At 36.9% G+C, this 18,090-nt stretch overlaps 1 protein-coding gene across 2 annotated transcripts; it reads right to left on the bottom strand.

Moving 5' to 3' along the window:
* Positions 1-238: 238 nt before the first annotated feature.
* Positions 239-17,828, bottom strand: LOC113727249 (uncharacterized). 2 transcript variants are annotated; one of them, XM_027251283.2, is made up of 15 exons: positions 17,290-17,828; positions 17,066-17,208; positions 15,714-15,803; positions 14,182-14,244; positions 13,185-13,271; positions 12,942-13,091; positions 12,696-12,856; positions 12,047-12,281; positions 11,757-11,867; positions 7,386-8,444; positions 7,004-7,267; positions 5,515-5,700; positions 4,245-5,399; positions 3,446-3,796; positions 239-1,107 (listed from the first exon to the last, which is right to left on the bottom strand). In XM_027251283.2, the coding sequence occupies exons 1-15, from the start codon at positions 17,582-17,584 to the stop codon at positions 781-783; spliced, it is 4,677 nt and encodes a 1,558-aa protein (XP_027107084.1). In that variant the 5' UTR covers positions 17,585-17,828; the 3' UTR covers positions 239-780. The 2 variants fall into 2 exon arrangements, with proteins under 2 accessions (XP_027107084.1, XP_071931922.1); XM_072075821.1 differs by lacking the exons at positions 14,182-14,244; positions 15,714-15,803; positions 17,066-17,208; positions 17,290-17,828 and having other exon boundaries at positions 12,942-13,069; positions 13,185-13,266.
* Positions 17,829-18,090: the final 262 nt, after the last annotated feature.

The following is an 18,090-nucleotide window of genomic DNA, read 5'->3' as shown; positions in this document are numbered from 1 at the left end:
AATTATTTTTACGTAACGATCACGTGTCAAACACGTGACTTTCTTCATCCAAATCAAGCAATTTACCGTTTTTGGACTAAATGTGACAAAAAATAATTAATTCAGGCACTAAATATAATGCGTCTAAAAGTTTGGGAACAAAATGTGTCTCTAACTCAAAGTTTAGGGACGAAACGTAAATTTTTCCCAAATCATGCATACTTCCTATTTATCCCAGTGAAGTAATCTATTACCAAAATTAAGGTGGAAACTGGAGCAAACTCTACTCCTCAAAAACTGCAGTTAGCAATACATGTGAACCACAGAGGGACCCTTTGATGAGCATATTCGACATGAAAGCAATATGTTGTGCAAACATTTAGTGGCTGTTACCTATTTTAGCACTCAAAAGAAAAACATGTATACAATGCAGTAGCCACTTCCATTGATCTAGCACCAGCAAGCCATAATTCCTTCTCCTCCCACCTCTCATTTTTTTTCAGAACACCCTCCCACATTCCCCCAACGTGTCCCCTCTCTCTACTTAGTTGGACTAAGGATTAAACAAAAATTCACAGTTCCCAACAACCGTTGCATGGTAGATCACTGCCTCCATCCAAACTACAAGTTAGATCAGTCTGGTGAAAATGTTCTTGCATTTCGTCTTCTGGGAACTTTTGTCTCACTTGAATGGCCTCTCCAGAGTTGGACTAATGCCGTTTGAACTAATAACCTTCAATATGTCAACAAGTTGAGTCCAATAACACGTGGAAGTTCAGAAGAGTGGAGCATTACTACTCATTACTCCTCCATCTTGCTTTCCTCTTCTGCACTACCCGAGATTTCCATGCCATCTAAGTCATCTCCTTGAACTTTCAAATCAACATTTCCATTTGACTTGCTACCAGGTGGCATGTCATTGTTTCCATTTGCAAGAAGGTCCTTTGCCGTAGATTCATTTGACTCATTTTCAGGTGATACTTCCCCATTAATACCATTGTCACGATGGGGATCAGATTCCAAGGCACCACGCACAGTTGAACTTGAAAGGCTGTTTTCATCTGAAGCGTCCACTGCCATGGGAACATGCCCAGAATAAGCTGCTAACTGATGGCTCATTGCTCGTGCCTGAGTAGAGAACTCAGAAAGTTAGTGTTAATGAAATTTCTAGATATGTGTAACACGGAGATGATGGAAATCTAGGAATTGCAAGTTATGCCCCACAACCCCAGAAAAAACAAAGCTTAATGAAACCCAAAAAAAAAAGTATAACGGTATTAAAGACTGCCAGCATGCAAGTCTGCAGAAGTCCATTGCCAATTAGCCTCCTACTGGGTAAAACTATAAGAAAAAAATCTGTGGCTAGATGCAAAGCCCCCCCCCCCCCCAAAACACACGCACAAACGAAAAAAAAAAAAAACCATATGCAGAAACACATGATCAGATAAACAAGGTTCAATGCCATTTTGCACCCATACTGTTTATACCTATTCCCACTCCACACCTCAAAGTTTTATGTTGGACACTAAACAGCATTCAAGACCATTTATCCATATGATTAAAAACAATCAAATGAGTTCAGGAAACTAAATGGGAAAGAACAAAATTATATATTTCTAATTATATATTTCTATCTTTTGTAACTAAACTAGGGAACGTCTGCCAAATTCTGGATCAATCATACATCAAAGCAGTCAGGCAAAAATTGAAAAGAGGGTCAGCAGTTTAAGAAATTCGGAACGGTCAAAAGAAAATTATTTGACCAAAGGAGAAACAAGGACAGAGCAAAACCACAAAAGGACTCCATTCTAACCAAACCTGTTCTGTATGTGCTTGTGTGTCAGAAAGGAGATAAACGCAGAGAGAGAGAGAGAGAGAGAGAGAGAGAGAGAGTCTGAGTGTGTGCGCATGCACACCCAAGTGTTTGAGATATTGTCAAATAGGCCTAACCTTTTAATAGTTGAGATATTGTCAAATAGGCCTAACCTTTTAATAGTTGAGATATCGTCAAATAGCTAGTTGATCCTATAATGTCAGTCAACTGGTGAGGAAAAAATCCCACCAATACATCTATTTTTTTTGTATGGTAAATCAAGGGCCAACATCTTTTTAACTTAAAATGATAACTAGTCCTTTTTCACCTAATATATTTTTTTCTACTTTTTCACCTATTATTAAGGTCACTACAGTCTACAATAAGATATTCTAAATACATAAAAGTGGGAACAAGTCTTGGTCCCTTGTGCATTTTGTGATTAATGTGGATTGCCTTGTCCTGTTATACTATCACCAATCCCAGTTCTTTTTTTTTCAAATTCATCCGTCAGATTCCTTCTCCCTCTCCTCCTTTCCAAACCACACAAAGCTCCAATCCTGTATCTTCCCTAGCCTCTCTCCTCCTGCAATATTGCTCAAATATTGATACGATGACCTAGCAGCCATCCATCCTATGGCAGCACAAACCATTTGTCTAACCCAGCATAATCAAAATTTGATGTTTAACCTAATTGCCATCAATTTTTTTCCAATAGTAACTTTTCCTGCAGAGTAATTTCTGCCCAACTGAATTTGTAATTTACTTGGTTATCATATTGTTTGTGGCTCCAGTTTGTTGTAACTATGCAAAAATTAAGATGCATATCAGTATTTATTCCATCAGCTATTTTGTATGACAAACTGCCTGAAATTTATTCCTCACAATTTTTAATGGAGTCTGACAGCTTGAGCTTTGAAGTCTTGACCTTTACAGTTTCAGGCATACCTTTGTAAACATTGCAGCAGGTCACCTTAAAGTTGCTAAAGTTCCAACTTTTGGTGGACTAAACGTGATTCATTTTGCTACCAATTTTTTTACTACTAGTGTTTATGAGCTATGAGATGGTTATCCTGAAATTTTTCTTTTCTTCCCTTTGTCCCTTTAATACTCTACGGGTAATGAAGATGTTCTGTTGGAAAAAGTCAGCAAAAGACCGATTTCTGTTGATTGGGCTGCCTCCTGAATAATTATTGCCTTTGGTGTGAAAAGTTAATGATGGTGATCTGGATGAGGTAGCACAGAAGTCAATGAGCAATCCCTGGAGGATGATAAACTTGATGATATGTCAGAGTCTGATTTAAATAAAGAAATGGTGTTCAATAGGGCATTAAAATTTTATAAAAGGAGATATTACTCGAAAAGTTGTCCACAACAAAATTTCATTAAACTTCTTCATGGGCAAAACTCTGGCCTCCCAGGAAATGAAGGATGATAGAAGTTTGGGGTGGTGCAACAAACCACATGATCCTTTTATTAAACCAAAAGCTATAAGCACATAATATAGACATTTCAATCCCTTTCATTGGTCACCCTCATGCATGGAATGAGGCAATTTAACTAGTTGTAATCATATAATCGAGAAAATATGCCAGTCAAGGGAATTTCAGGAAAGCAAATGCTTAAATCATAACTCAATCAGCTGGACAGTACCTGATATATTTGATGCATCTTGTAGTTGACAATGCCAGCCATCTCTTCAAGGCCACTAATTAGGTGAACGATTCCAGTGTCCTCAACATGACGATCTGTGTATGGGATGACCTCATGTAGATTCAGAGCCATTTGATCAGGTCTCCGGAGCAGTAGTTGAAAAGTTGGTTGTAATTCATAGCATTGTTCAAAAAGAGAACGTCGACAGACAACATAAAGCCCCAGTCGAGCACGGGACATAGCAACAACCAGCCTTCTAACATCACGAAGGTGGCCCACAAATCGAGTTCGCACAAGAGACAATAAAATGTAATCATTCTGCTGGCCTTGAAATTTATCAACAGTAGTAACCTAAGAAATCACAGTAAGTGAAAGCCATGTTAGACAAGCACAAACATGCATCACATCAAAGAGGATTGATTCATAAACATAGTACATAGCACCAGGAGGTGCCTAAAGCTCAATTGTTTCACAATACCCGTGGAGCATTACTTGTTACCACCAAACTCTATCTAGGCATTCCTTGAAAAACAATGGCTTCCAGTATATCCAATATCTAACACTAGCAACTATGCAAAATGATGCCTTAAAGTAATCGCCAGTAAATGAGCCATAGAAAAAGATTACTCAACGTCAGGCATCAGTTAGAGAAATTTCAATGATGTTTATTCATCACTAATAAGCAGTATGTAAACCTAACAATTTACTGCCATTGAGCTCCTGCTAATATTGACTTCCAATGAAAGTTATTTTCTGGAAGTTCAACTACCCTAACAAGTAAATGCTTTGAGTATGTTACCTTGTTTGGTGGACCAATGAAGTCATAAGGAGCACATCGCCTGTTAATAACATCACGGATCAAAAGTTTCTGGCCATTGTAAGTTGTCAAGATGGATATCTTGTTTGCAGGATAGCCGAGTAGCCTCATATACATATAGATGCTGACAATATACTCAGCCTCTCCTTCATTTTGATAAAACCATGGAGAAGGAGCAGTCTCACCTCTCCCATTATAATCAGGTACATCTACCAACTGATAATCATAGCAAAATCCAGCATTTGCTTTATGGAAGACCTGATTGTCCTTCACAAATGGAAGATCACCTAGTTCTCTATATCTCCAATTGTAAAGCCTAGCTAAACTTGGCCTTGCTCGACCCTGAGCATTGAGCTCAATGTAGGGAATTCCTAGGCGAACAAATCTAGTAAATAGACTCTGGTCCATGTGGCTGTACTTCTGAAAAGCCATATTTTTCACAACAGGGGGCAACTGGTGATGGTCACCAATCAATATGCACCGCTTAAGGCGAGCATATCCATCTTCTTGCCTTTGGAGCAACATTGGAATGAATGTCTCAATCTCCAGGATTTGAGCACTTTCTTCCATCAGTAAGTTGTCATACTTGAAGCCTAACTGAAGAAAATCCTTCCTTTTAAGGGCAGCATGGGTGCAAGTCATTGCCACAATCTTTGCCTGTTTGGTCATAAGGTAATTTGACCGGTCAACTGTTGACTTAAGCAATTCAAATGCTCTACACTCTTCAAGCTCCTTAAACATAGTTTTTAAATGACGAAAGCACCCCTTTGCAGCCCGCATGTCACTCTCAAAGGACTGGCCTGTAAATATAGGCTGTGGAGCATTGGAGAAAAACTCTTTGAAGGGAAAGCGATCCTGAACAAAAGTTGCTTTGTCTTGGTTCTTTTCACTAGCAGCTAAAAATTGTTCCCAACGAGAGAAGACATGAAGCAACCAAAAGTACCCAGCTGTCTCACAAGTATAGCCTACATCCTCAGGCAGCTGGAGAGACCTAGCCAGTCGCTCCACCTCACTAAGCAGTTCTAACCTTCTCACAAGCATTGCATTGACACGGCCTTGACGGCTGAAATCCAGGTCAGTTGCCAGTTCTTGTTCTCCTTGACCCAGACGAAGAAGATAACGAGCTGGCACATCCCTCTGTTACAGCAGAACACAAATGACTTAAAGCTAGTCCAAACTTAAAACAAATACAGAGGAGCGATTAGCCCATCAAGCTGAAGACTCCACAGGTTTGAGGATGGAAAACACATACCTGCATAATCTTCTCAAATAGGTCATTCAAAGCCTGATTTGAATGAGTAATTATCAATGTCCTCTGAGAAGGACAATTATGATAAAGCACATTCAAGATCTGTACTGCAGTATCAGTCTTTCCTGTCCCGGGAGGACCAACAACCATAGTCAATCCTGGCTGAATACCTGAAATGATTGCTCCAATCTGTAGGACAGAGAAATCATAATGTCAGAAGAAAAAAACATAATTCCACCAATCTGTGATATAGTTCAACCAAGGCCCAAGGCAAAGGATCGCAAAAGTCTAGAGATCACTTAGCATGTAATTTGGGACATCTAAATTTGGCAGGAAATTCGAGCAAATAAACATGAAATACCACCATTGTGCCACATAAATTATCCACTTGTACCCGAGAAAATGCACTTAAAAAGTTTACTGAGCCCTTGAATTCAGTTATTTCATGGCACTGATGGAAATCAAATGAAACAAGCAGTAGCAAAGAATTCAAAGACTAGGGCACAAATAAATAAACATCTCTCATTACTGGCTATGATCCACTCTACATTAGCTGCATTTCCCAGGGAATGCCTGAAGAATGATGAACTAAACTTCAGACCCAGATTCTGAGGGAATCATCAGTTAAAAGGAATTGCATCCCTTCAAATTATTAGAAAACTGTTCAAGCTTCAGCAAAAATCAATACCAAAAAATTGTAAGCCTTGGAAAGAATTGAATCAACAGATTTTATTACCTTCTGTATCCAATACATGAATGGTCCATAATAAATTATACAGGTTTCCCACATAAATCCTTGTGACAGAAGCAAAACTAGCTAAAAGCCAAGGGTGGAGGATGACTTTAAGAATGGGAAAAGGTAAATATCAAACAAAAAAAGGATTTTCGAACATGGAATCAGTAAATCCCTAGAAGTTTGATCTGTATGTACTGGCACAGGAATTTAGTTGGACTAATTACATGTGCCTCGTGAAAGTTTTAAAAGATATAACCAAAACAACTTGCTTGCAAAATGGAAACAGCAATCCATTAGGTTGTCCCCTTTAGACTTCTGGCTTACACTTAATCCCACCAAAATGTGTAGGACTAGTAATCATATGTTCTAGCCGATGGTCATACTCCTGGTCATGTAGAACACCACAACAAATGAAGGAAACACCAAGAAGATGTATTTTGCATTTAAAAGCAGTCGCCATGATGACCAAATGTATGAAAAACCTATTCAAAGCAATGATATTGCTAAAGCAACCTATAAATAAATACTTGCTAAAGAAGGAAAACTCCAGAAGCCTAATGACATACTTAAACCAGAAAACACACAAGCAGCACCTCTGCAAAATCAAAAAGTGCATAAAGTTGTGTTCAGAGGAACAATTCCAATTAGACACCTAGAACAGCATTAATTTCAAAGCAGTTTGAAAGAATATTTTACAAAAGAAGAGATAGCGAAACAGAAGTAAGGAATTCTTTGACAAATTGAGCAATCAAGTACCTGAGTAGGAGTAAATTTAACTGAGTTCTGCTTGGGTTGATCTTGGGGATATGGACCATGGTCTGGAGGAGTATAAGCCTCAACAACCAGCTTTTCCCCATTGGAATGGACATCTGTTGCATTAGCAGCATCACCTAGAGCTGAGATAGACTTCTTATTTCCAGGAAGAGCATGAGCATCTCCCTTCAGGCTCCTGGGAAGTTTAATACGAAAGGGAGGGCTTGGGTTGGCATTCTCTGTTCCATCGGAGTTTGTGAAGCAAACCTAAGGCAAGAATTGAAATAAGAAAAAGCAGACATACACTTGAGATGAACCATAATCACAGACTAAAACGAAAAGGCAAAAAATAAATATATAAATAAATAAAAGAAAAATATAAAACCTGGTAATCTGCAAAACACTCTCTGACATGATCAGCATCAAGGAAAGTATCTTTGAAATCTACAACCTCCAGAAGGTCTGGCATGTTAATCCATTGTGCAGCAGAAGGATTGCCATAGCCCAAAAATATATCATGTAACCAATCAGGAACAATACAAGTTTCGTTCATTAAATCTCTTATTGATTCTAGTATTGCTTTGAAGTTGTTTTCCTTAGGTTTCCTCCTCATCAGTACATTAAATGTACCATAAACATCTTCAGCACCCTTCTCTGCAATATCACTAACATCCATGTGATATTGAGCTGTATCCAGTGCAACAGTCACAGTTCTCAGTTCTCCTTTCGGTGGCTTCCATTCATCCCTCTTAATTCTTCCAGTAAAATCATTCATGAGTGTTCCCTCTTCATCACGCATCTCAATAACCTCACAGCCGCGTACATATTGTAGCCCAAGCTTCTGTGGTACAGTTGCTTTAGCAGCTTCATCAGCAGTAAGAGGCTCAAATGAAGGGCAAATTGAGAGTAAAAACAGAACATCATGCTCTTTAAGTGCATTCCATTCCGATCTTATTTGTGCTTTGTAGCTGGAAATGCTGAATGTGACTTCAGCAGTCACCGCCGATGGTTTTACTTCCCCAATATTTGGCTGCTTCACCTCAGTAATCTTAAATTCTTTAATTGGCACAGCCATTCTTGACCAGCCACGAAAAGCAGTTTCTCCTTCATTATTAATGTGAGCAAGGAGATGTGGCACAGCTTCTTGGATATCCTCCCGGATTTCATATGTTGATTCAAGACGGAAAAGGTTAAAATTTCTCAGCAGATAATCATGAAGTGTTAAAAATTGCAGATTGAGTTTTGGAAGCGCCAGGCACCCTTCACCTGAGTAGTTGATGCTTGGCACAAGACTCTCATCCCACATTATCTGCTCATTAGGGTACAGGGGGAGAGCATTTATAGCTTCCTTTTGAGATTGTTGCTTCTCGAAAAAGGAAACCATCACCTCAATTAGGAAGTCCACTCTTTCTGACCACGGGTCACTCTTGGACAACAATTTCAGCTGTATTAAAGAAATAAAAATATCAGTTAGTAAGCAATCATGGTGCCTGATATGCATCATAACCAACATATGAGTATTCATCTTCATGGAGGTAAGCACATAAATATTAAGCAGTTAAACTATGAGCTAGAAACCAATAATAACTTTTGGAGATTACATTTGTTAATGACTACATTAGACATAATAATATAGGTGTAAACTATCAGCGAATAAGCTGATTTGATGGTAGATGAGTTCAAGCATACTCACATGTGCTTTGAAATCTTGTCCATTTTAATTGGGCATTTCCCAGACATACACATACACAAGCATATACACAAATATGTATACATACATACAGACATACATATACACACAAGCATATATTTGTGCAAGTGTCTACTTTATCCTTTAATTAAAAGTGTACGCAATATTTTTTCCTTAATTCATCAAGCTTTTGTAGGCTCAGCTAAAGTTGAGCTCAAGATAGAGCTTTACCATGTTAGCTTGATGCGGCTTGATTACACCCTAACAAGAAGGAGAAAATTCAAAAGAAATCTTCATCTCGGTACTGTTTTACTTTTACACAACTATTCATCTGCTTAAATGTTAAGCAGAATTTAAATGTTAAGTGGAATTTGCCAACGGGCGATTGTCAGCATTAATTAACACACATAATGTAATGTATCATCTAAAGTATACAATCACATTTCTTGCCCCTCGAGGTTGCAGACTTGGAACTTGAGGGGGCAAACTTACATATATATATACTTTGAGTTAGGATGAACAACTTTATACTTTACACTAAATTTTAGGTGGGTGAATTCTAAATTTGATAAGGGTATAGCTTAAGCTTTAAAAATTTTCAACACGACAATACAATCTAAAAGTTCTTTTGGGAGATGAGGGGGTTATTAGGATTGACCTTTCCACTGCTTCTAGTCTCTTAATTTTTATTTTGCTTTTTTAGTTCTAATCTTTTGCATGGGATTCAGACAATAATAATCCTAATTCCCAAAACAAGTGGAAGTTCATTAATCACATGCCAAGATCATTAGTCATACTCTTCATTTTGCAAATGAGGCTAAGTTTTGAGTTCATTAAGGACTTGCTTTTGAAAATTTCTTCTTAATGAATCGACTCTTAAAATGAACTACGTGTTGCTAAACTTCAGGTTTCATACTCATTTCTACAATAGTGTTTAATAAGTGATCCTAGCTAGAAAAATTAAACTTTTGCAAATAAACTTGCTTCATAACAGTATAGCTTTAATTTAGCTAAGTCAAGCCAAATACTCGATATTCAAACTCTGTTCAAACGTTACATGAAAAGGTACAAATTTGTTGGTTTATTATATGCACCTGAAGTGTTGTTCAACTTGAATTCATTAACTTGTAAAGGCATTTGGGTTTGATTTCAAGCTCAACCTTGAATTCAAATACAAGTTAAAACTAATTAAATTTATTTTTGAGATAATACACGAGATATGTATATATAACACTTATCTTGTTCTAGAAAATAAATGATACTATTTTGATACATATTTAATTTTATTGGGGAAATGCCAAGTGTGTTTGCATATGGTTGAAACTATACTTATATATGATGGCAAACCTCTTTGATCAGTTTGGGAACATGTTCAAGCCCTACTTGATTATTAAACGACTCATAATCATTCTTACTTCAACTCGTTTACTAGTAGAACCAGCTTTTACTGAATTCAAACGTCTTTCATTCGCAAACATTCAGCTGACTAAAAGCTGTACTAAAAAGAGTCCTACCAATTACAAAGTTAAATCAAAAATTTATAAACAGTATTTCAATTGACCTAGGTTCAATGTACAGACACACTTTCAGAGTTTTCAAATCACATTCTACACTAAAGTTCAATTATGAATTGAGCAAAATGCTAAACCAGAATATGGAAAAAGTTAATTCTTAAGTGACACAATAGGAATGGTGACAATACTTAAATATTCTAGACATATCTCTTACAAGATAAGTTAGTGCCTTTATTTTCTTACCATTTTATGCAGTGTTGAAACAGATAACTATACACAAAAATCCTATAAACACTCAATTCGATTTATCTTTCTCACAACCGCGTTAACACCAAATTTGAATATATACCATGGAGTCCAAAAACCCCAGGAGCACTACCCCAATCTTGGCAAAATCCCATAAATTGTCAATTAGAAATCCAACCAAATATCTTGACAAAAGGGCTGTTGAACCCAAAAAGATACCCTTAGTTGATCAGCTATTAGATCCAAACCAATCCAATAAGAGAAAATCATCTTTCTCAGAATCACAAACTCTCAAGACACCTACATCAATGGAGGAGCCATATCTTGAAATGAAAATGAAAGATTTCATTTGCATATATTGTTTTATGAAGTCCCTACTAAACAAGCATTAGGTCACCAAAAAGCCTCAAACAGCAACAAGCAGTTGAAAAAGAATGCTAAAAAGGGTATGGCTAATCCAAGATGCTTAAGCACAGAACACAGCTACCATCCGACCCAGTCTTTTGTCGGTAGTTCTAATTATTCAAACAAATATCATGATTTCATCAATCAATTAGTTCCCAGCAGTCCCTATTACATACCAACATTTCAATCAACAGCATATGTAGCATGGACGGTATTACCCTTGTTCTATAGCAAATAGCCAAAACAGTTCAAATTCAGTTCCTAAAAACAGACCAAGCAATGTTAGTCAAGGATTGTCAAGCAATTTGGCACTACATCTGGATAACAAAGCCACAAATTGTGAGAACTTTTGGAGCATCTAAAAGTCTTAATTTGCTACTACTCCTGGGATTTTACTGACAAGTCTATTACAAATGATAAAAGAACTGGAAGCAATCAACAAGGGAACTGGCAAAACTGTGACTCAGCACTGGACTTATAGCTCAAGCTTTATTTGAAACTGCCTTCAGCTTCTTTAATCTTGCTCTTCTTGTCAGCTATTACCGGAATTCTTTCTAACATTGCTTTATGATTACCATTTTAGCTAATTTTGAGTTTTGAATCCCAGGAAACATAATATACAGAAAGCCTATTGAGGGGCCCTGGGGAGTTGGCATGGACCCCTACCAGTTTTATTAACCAAGGAAAGAATACAAAGAGGGGGAATTGAAGCCTTTCTTTACAATATCTTATACATCCAAGCTCATTAATTCTCTTATACATGAACATGTGTGTAAGTGAGGTCAAAATACAACCAATTAACAGGTACTGACTTGTGATATCTTGCATAATTATTGTCCATCGAAGTCACACACAAATAAAGAAATAGAAAAGCATTACACAGACTAGCCACACCACATACCTTTACGCAGACTAAATCTCTCAGCTCTTCAGGAGAAAGTACTGCCAGTTTCTTTGAAAGGTCAGCACGCTTGTTAATTGCACCAATATTAGCCAATGAGAGTTCTCGCAACTACAAATGAGAAGGGAGTTGATCAATAAGAACACCCAGAATGAATGGTAATTTTCTCAAAAAGAAAAAAAAAAAAAAAAAAGCCCATATCAGATAGCAGCAACTGCTTAAATTGCAGAGAGACCAGAATGAGACGGTACCACTTCCAGACCACATAGATACAAAAAAGAAAATCTCACCTTCGGAATCTTCTTAAAAACAAGGAGCTGAAAAGCCTGGAGGCGCTCATAGTGAGCTTGAAGCACCTCATCATCAGCCATCTGTCTGCCTAAATGGTCATCAATCTCAAAATTTTCATAGAACTGAAGCAAGTCAACCAACTGGGAAAAAAGTTTCCCTTTTCTATGTCTATACAGAGCACTTAAATGACATTTTGAAACAACAGCAACGTCTGCAATCAGAGGCCTGATATATCTGCAAACGAACAAAACCAAAGGTTCATTAAAGACAAAAGGAAGAACAAGAAATGCTGTAGAACAAGAAGATAGTTAAAAGTACTCCAAATTTCAGCAAAAAACAAATTCGATGTGGCAACAAACAGGCACTAATCATATCATATCAAGAAAGGAAAGAAATAGCAAGATGGCTAGAAAGCAAACAAATTAAAAATGAGACATCTCCTATAGTAAAACATGCAGGTACCTGAGATCAATCACCCAACTCCCTTTTCTCCAGAACACAAACAGACAAAAACATGAAAATGGAGCACATATCTAAATTCATTTCAAATTGTTACAGTGCTATGTAAAAGAATGAGCTTGTTTCAGATGCGAAAAAATGTAACAGCACTTTAACCTCAACTATATGATAAGGGTGAAAAAATGCTACCTCCTTGTTGGTAGTTGGCTTAAGAGATCAATTAGAAATTCCATGAACCGTTCACAATACAAGACACAGGCATCATCAACTTGTTCAGGATCACCAATATTAACTGACTGATCAGACTCATCATCCTGCTGCTGATGATGAAAGACATTGGAATCAAGTACCTGTAATATACGAAAGAAATTACATGTCTGCAGCACCAAAATTATGAGCCACATACTACTTAGAAATTCTTAGCTGAAGGCATACCTCCAAAAACTCTTCAATGAGATTTCGCAAAAATCGTACTTCCATCATACTTGATGCCTCCAAAGATTCCCCTCTTTTAGCAGCCTCCTTCGCTCGCCTTGTAATCTTCTTCCATTTCTTAATCAGATCTGGATTAAGGCAAAGTTCAATCTACAGAAAGAAGGTAAAAACGTTTTGATCATAAAGTGAAAGGGATAGAAAAAGACAATTCTCATCCAACTTGTAGCTTATAAACAGGTGTACCTGAAAACGACCATACGATAAGCTATGCCAGCTCTGTAGACTGGCTACTCTCAAAACCTTTTCACTCACTATCTCATCTTCAAGGCTCTAAGAAAGAAGAAAATAGTTAGATAACATCATCCGTGACAACAAACATAGCAAAATAATAAGTTGTCCAATTACGAAAATCTTGAAAGAAGCAATGCCGCTAATTTAAGACCATAATAGCAATATATAAGGACCATAAGTAACATTTTCACGAGACAAAATAACTCATCAATAAGAACATTCATCCTGCAAGAAAAATCTTCAGGCAAAAATTAATTGGCTTTATTAAAAGAATTAGGAAAGGATAGACATTGTGTGCAAATCAATGGCACTTAAAGGTTTACTTAGCACACGTAAAATACTTCAATTAAAAAGAGATCGAACACCAGCACATCTTGTTTACAGATGACCTGATAAAAAAAATGTCTAGCCAAAGATTATAAAAACAAAAAGGATGATAACAAAAGAAAATAAAGGAACGAAGATAAAAGAAATCTTTTAACCTTTTACGCTCAAAGTAAGAAATAAATGCAAAATATTCTGCTTGCTACTGATTACATAAAATGCTTTCAAGTAACTTCTCTTCTCAGTAATAAACCTCTATAACATTGGGAAGAAGATACTTAAAACACTTCATTATTAACACATTGCACCTCAGCATCAATCCCCAAAGAAGACAGAAAGGCATGCAGGAAAGAACAAAGATCCACTTTCCCAGAACAAATAAAATCCATGTGCCAAAGCATCCTGAAAGAATCATGTACCTTTAAGCTAATAGTTTCTGAAGAGCTTAAGCATATAATCACACAGAAAAATCTTCACACATTAGTGCAACAGGAAATCAGCACACACCTGACCAGAATACTGAGACAATGCTAGTAAAAAGACATGGATCAACCCATAACTCATCATTAACCACCTAAATTGTAAATTACGAATAAATGGAAGCTCATAGGTATTGTTACTGCACCTGAAATCCATTGATCATGAAAAGTAGATAGTTTATCTTCTCTGCAACACTAAAGTTTCTTCCCTGCAACCACATTTCAAATGGCATTTCAAGATGTCAGATATCCAAGAATTTACAACCCTCGTATAAGAAACAATGTTGGCCAATAATCAGGCAACAACAGTGGTAAAGCTACAATGATGTCTGTTGACTAATGGTTAACTAAGTTTCAAGTAAAATGAAGTCATTTGGAGGGGTGGGATTCAAGAAGCAGGGAGGAGGAAGGAGGATTTGAATGTAGGACCTCTAAATCCTGGGGCCTCGACCTCAACCACTAGACTAGACCAAGGCCTCAACATAGTCTTCCTTCAAAACGTCTATTTCAAAGATAGTCTATTTCAAAGCATTTATTTCAAAGATAGTCTATTTCGACAACTATTCAAGCATTAACCTTTTGTCCAACCTGATGATGCAAAAAGTTAAACTAAAAATCAGAAAAGAAAGAACACAATGTCATAGTCCTATAGACCAAAATTGCTTTATTCCAGCAGTGCAAGTTCAGCCCCCACCCTCCTCTTCCCATGTGGCTTAGTGCAGAATCCTGAGTGACAACATCCAAGTTTCTCAGGCTATTGGAATGAGAAATCTCCTTAAATTTCAGCAGACTCTGCCAAGAAATACAGGAGGCAGAGCTGAAATATAAAGATATGCAAAGAACTCTACAAGTGATCACAGCAAACCAACAGTCAAAACCAAAAGTGCATGTCCACCTACACTGATCACTCTAAGAACTGTATCAAGGAAATTGTCATTTCCCTATCCACAAACTCATAATTTTTTAATCCACCTTCCGCAAAAACAAAGAATGAAAAATGACATCACAAACATCACAGCATCCACTACCATGTGCTTCATTTCATGACTCCAAAAACTTTGATATCTACAGTTAAATGAACAATCTATTGCCCCCCTTTTCTTGAAAATAGTCACCATTTTGTTTAGTATTTATGTCAGCTTAGATCTCGCATAACAAGCATCTTCATGGCATTTTTGCTGATTGTTCTAGAGCACTTTGCAACATCAACAAGGGTGAAGCCCATAGCCAAAATATGTCCATGTGATCTACCATTTCAACAATAGAATTACACCTGCCTTCTTGCCCATTTAGGGTTCAATGGCCAAGGTACCTTCCCTTGAAATGATGACTCAAAGCAGAGAAAACAAGTCAAATAACTGACAAAGCTTTAAAACAACCAACTTTACGAATAAAGGATGAATGATATTTCTCATAAGCACCATCAGAAAAAGGGTCAGGTCTCTTCTTGGGAAAAAATGACCAAAAAAGAAGGAACTTTGTGCAATGTAGGACCAAGATAATATGTATTATTCCAATACAGTATCACAACTACACACATTTGCAAGTAAACAGTCAGAAAATACCAAAGCCAGAGGTGCAAACTTCAGCCAAATGATTAGAGTCCATCAAAACTTATTTCAAAACAAGGAGATGATAATTTTCATGATAAGCAACCTCCAAGCTAGCAGAAACATACCTCTTTCAAGCAAAGTACCCTCTCGAGGAATGCCATGAACATAACCTTGTTATCATGAAAGCAAACCCAAGCAGCCACATTTTCCCGAAACTGCAAATTTGCAAAATTCAATTTACTTTTCCTTTTCTTGCTCAAGGGAAAAGGCTTTAATTTCAAACTAAAAACTTCAATAATTAGGATGAAGAATTTTGTTGTCCCATATTTCTGCTCTTTCAGCTTTTAACTGTTTTACCAGTACAAATCGACGTTACCAAGCAAATTAGACTGGGAAAAAGTAAACTTTCCCCTGCAGTCACTTGTAAACAGCAATATAAGGGGGGGAAAAAGGTGGGCCTCTAGCCTAGAGAAGGACTTATCCTATCCTTGAAAATTCATCTACAAAAAAGCCCTTTCAATTCTTAATATTTTTCAAACCTTGAAAGCAGAGCTTGAGAATTCATGTTCATCTTTTGGCAACTATTTAAATATAATAGGAATAATGTGCTTAAAATTTCAGTGGGAAAATTGCATAAGGTATGAGCTGTTGCCATTATCTTACCTTGTCAAAACATTAGAACATATTTTCTAACATAAAAGTTAAAAAAAATGGCAAAACATCACCTAACCAAGAAAGCTAAGCCTCCATAACCACCAAACTAGCCAAAGGCCAGAAAGATTATGCGATACTAACGTCAGACTTTCACAGATAAAAACTATGGCAGTTCCACTTAATAGATCCACAACTTTGTATGGCATGTCTCTCAAGTGCTGCTAAACTCACATTCACTAACATACAAATGCAATCTATACAGCATTCTCATAAATCACCAAGCCCCTTCATATAGAAATTAAGTGCCACTAGACGAAAATTTTCTGAATTTCATGCCTATGTTTCTTGTCATTATCTCGACAGACATGCCCCATCAAGTTCTTTAGATCTAAAAATAATAGATAGAAGTCAAGTGAATTCTCAAGTACGTGAATTCATTTTTTTTTTAAATGCTTCTTGCATAAAACAGTCAATTCCAACTCACATTTCCACATAACTGGCCATTTTGCACATTAGTAATGGAATGCAAGATAAATATCCACAAAAAAATGACATATTATAACTTGTACAATAGCATATACATGTTAATTGAACTACCAATTAGCCTAATTACCAAATTAAACCTACTTAATAAACCAAACCTGCTATCAGGAAAAAAAAAAAAAGGAAGCATTCTTTTCTACCAAACCATGTGGTTACCTACCTATCCAAATGAAACCACTTAAACCATCTAAAATTTTTATGTTTCATCTTTCAGCAGAAATGTAAAAGTAAAATCCACATAAAACATACATAAATATAAATATAAGAACAAAATCTATACCTTCTCATTGACCATGAGAATCATCGACATCACATGCTCAAAGGTAGCCGTTTCTGGATCAAAATTCGGCCATAGGTAATTCTCCAAGTACTGACTCACCTCCAATATCATCACTCTCTGCAACGGCACAGGCTTTCGCCCTCCTTCATTCACCACAACAAAGGATTAGCATTTGCATTAAAGTCAATTAACTAATATTCTACACCCTCTAAAAAAGCCCTTACCTTTAACGGTCAATTCATTGTCGTAAATCTCTTTAACCAATTGAGGACTAAAGGGCTTCTTCGCAGAAGTAAAGTCTCCCGTTTTCGCCCAATTAGCTGCTGCAATCTTCGTTAATCGGTCCCTCTGGATCTCGGTTAGGGTAATCGACGTAGATAAATTTGTCCCGGGCTTCGACTCCAGCGACTTGTCAGGAACAGCAGACTCAGCTGCACCAGCCGGTAGCGGACCTTCCACGGGGTACTCAGCCACCCGGTGCCGCCTGAATTCAAACACCCCTGTTCCGTATACTTTCATATTTTATCTTCTTTTCCTTCAGCTGTATTGAGAGGGTTCGGTGGTGGAGAGCTGGGTTTTAGGGGGGGAGGAGTGGAAATTATGGCGGTTAAAATGGAGGGTTTCGTACATAAACGACAATTAATTTTCGTTATCCATCTGAAAATTTGGAAGTTATCTAAATTCCTATAGTAACATGTAAAAACTTGAGGGTATTTCACTATTTTGGTCCTTCAACATTTTCGCTGAAATCAATTTAGTCCTTGATGAATTATTTTAACCAATTTAGTTATCTAATAAGTTTTTAACTTTTGACCACATTTTACTCGATCCATGTGGGCCTATAGACGGGCATAAGCGTTGCGCTAAGCTAATTTTCTACAATTAATAGAGCTACTTTAATAAAAATATATATATACCAAATTTCACAATCAATCACATATCACAGACAAACAAAATAGTTAATTTAAAAAATACCAAATTTCACCATCAGGAATAACAAACAAAGTAAATAAAATTTTAGAAGT

The sequence above is a fragment of the Coffea arabica genome, chromosome 2c (assembly GCF_036785885.1).
Source record: "Coffea arabica cultivar ET-39 chromosome 2c, Coffea Arabica ET-39 HiFi, whole genome shotgun sequence".
Lineage (NCBI taxonomy): Eukaryota > Viridiplantae > Streptophyta > Magnoliopsida > Gentianales > Rubiaceae > Coffea > Coffea arabica.
Note: the sequence above shows the minus strand (reverse complement) of the source record. Positions and strands in the feature narration are given on the sequence as shown.

Coding starts and splice junctions, on each gene's coding strand:
- LOC113727249 (XM_027251283.2), bottom strand. CDS start 17,584: ATGAAAGTATACGGAACAGGGGTGTTTGAATTCAGGCGGCACCGGGTG. Junction 14,245..15,713: donor GGGTACTTTGCTTGAAAGAG/GTATGTTTCTGC, acceptor ATGTGGTTGCAG/GGAAGAAACTTTAGTGTTGC. Junction 13,092..13,184: donor TATCGTATGGTCGTTTTCAG/GTACACCTGTTT, acceptor TTCTTTCTGTAG/ATTGAACTTTGCCTTAATCC.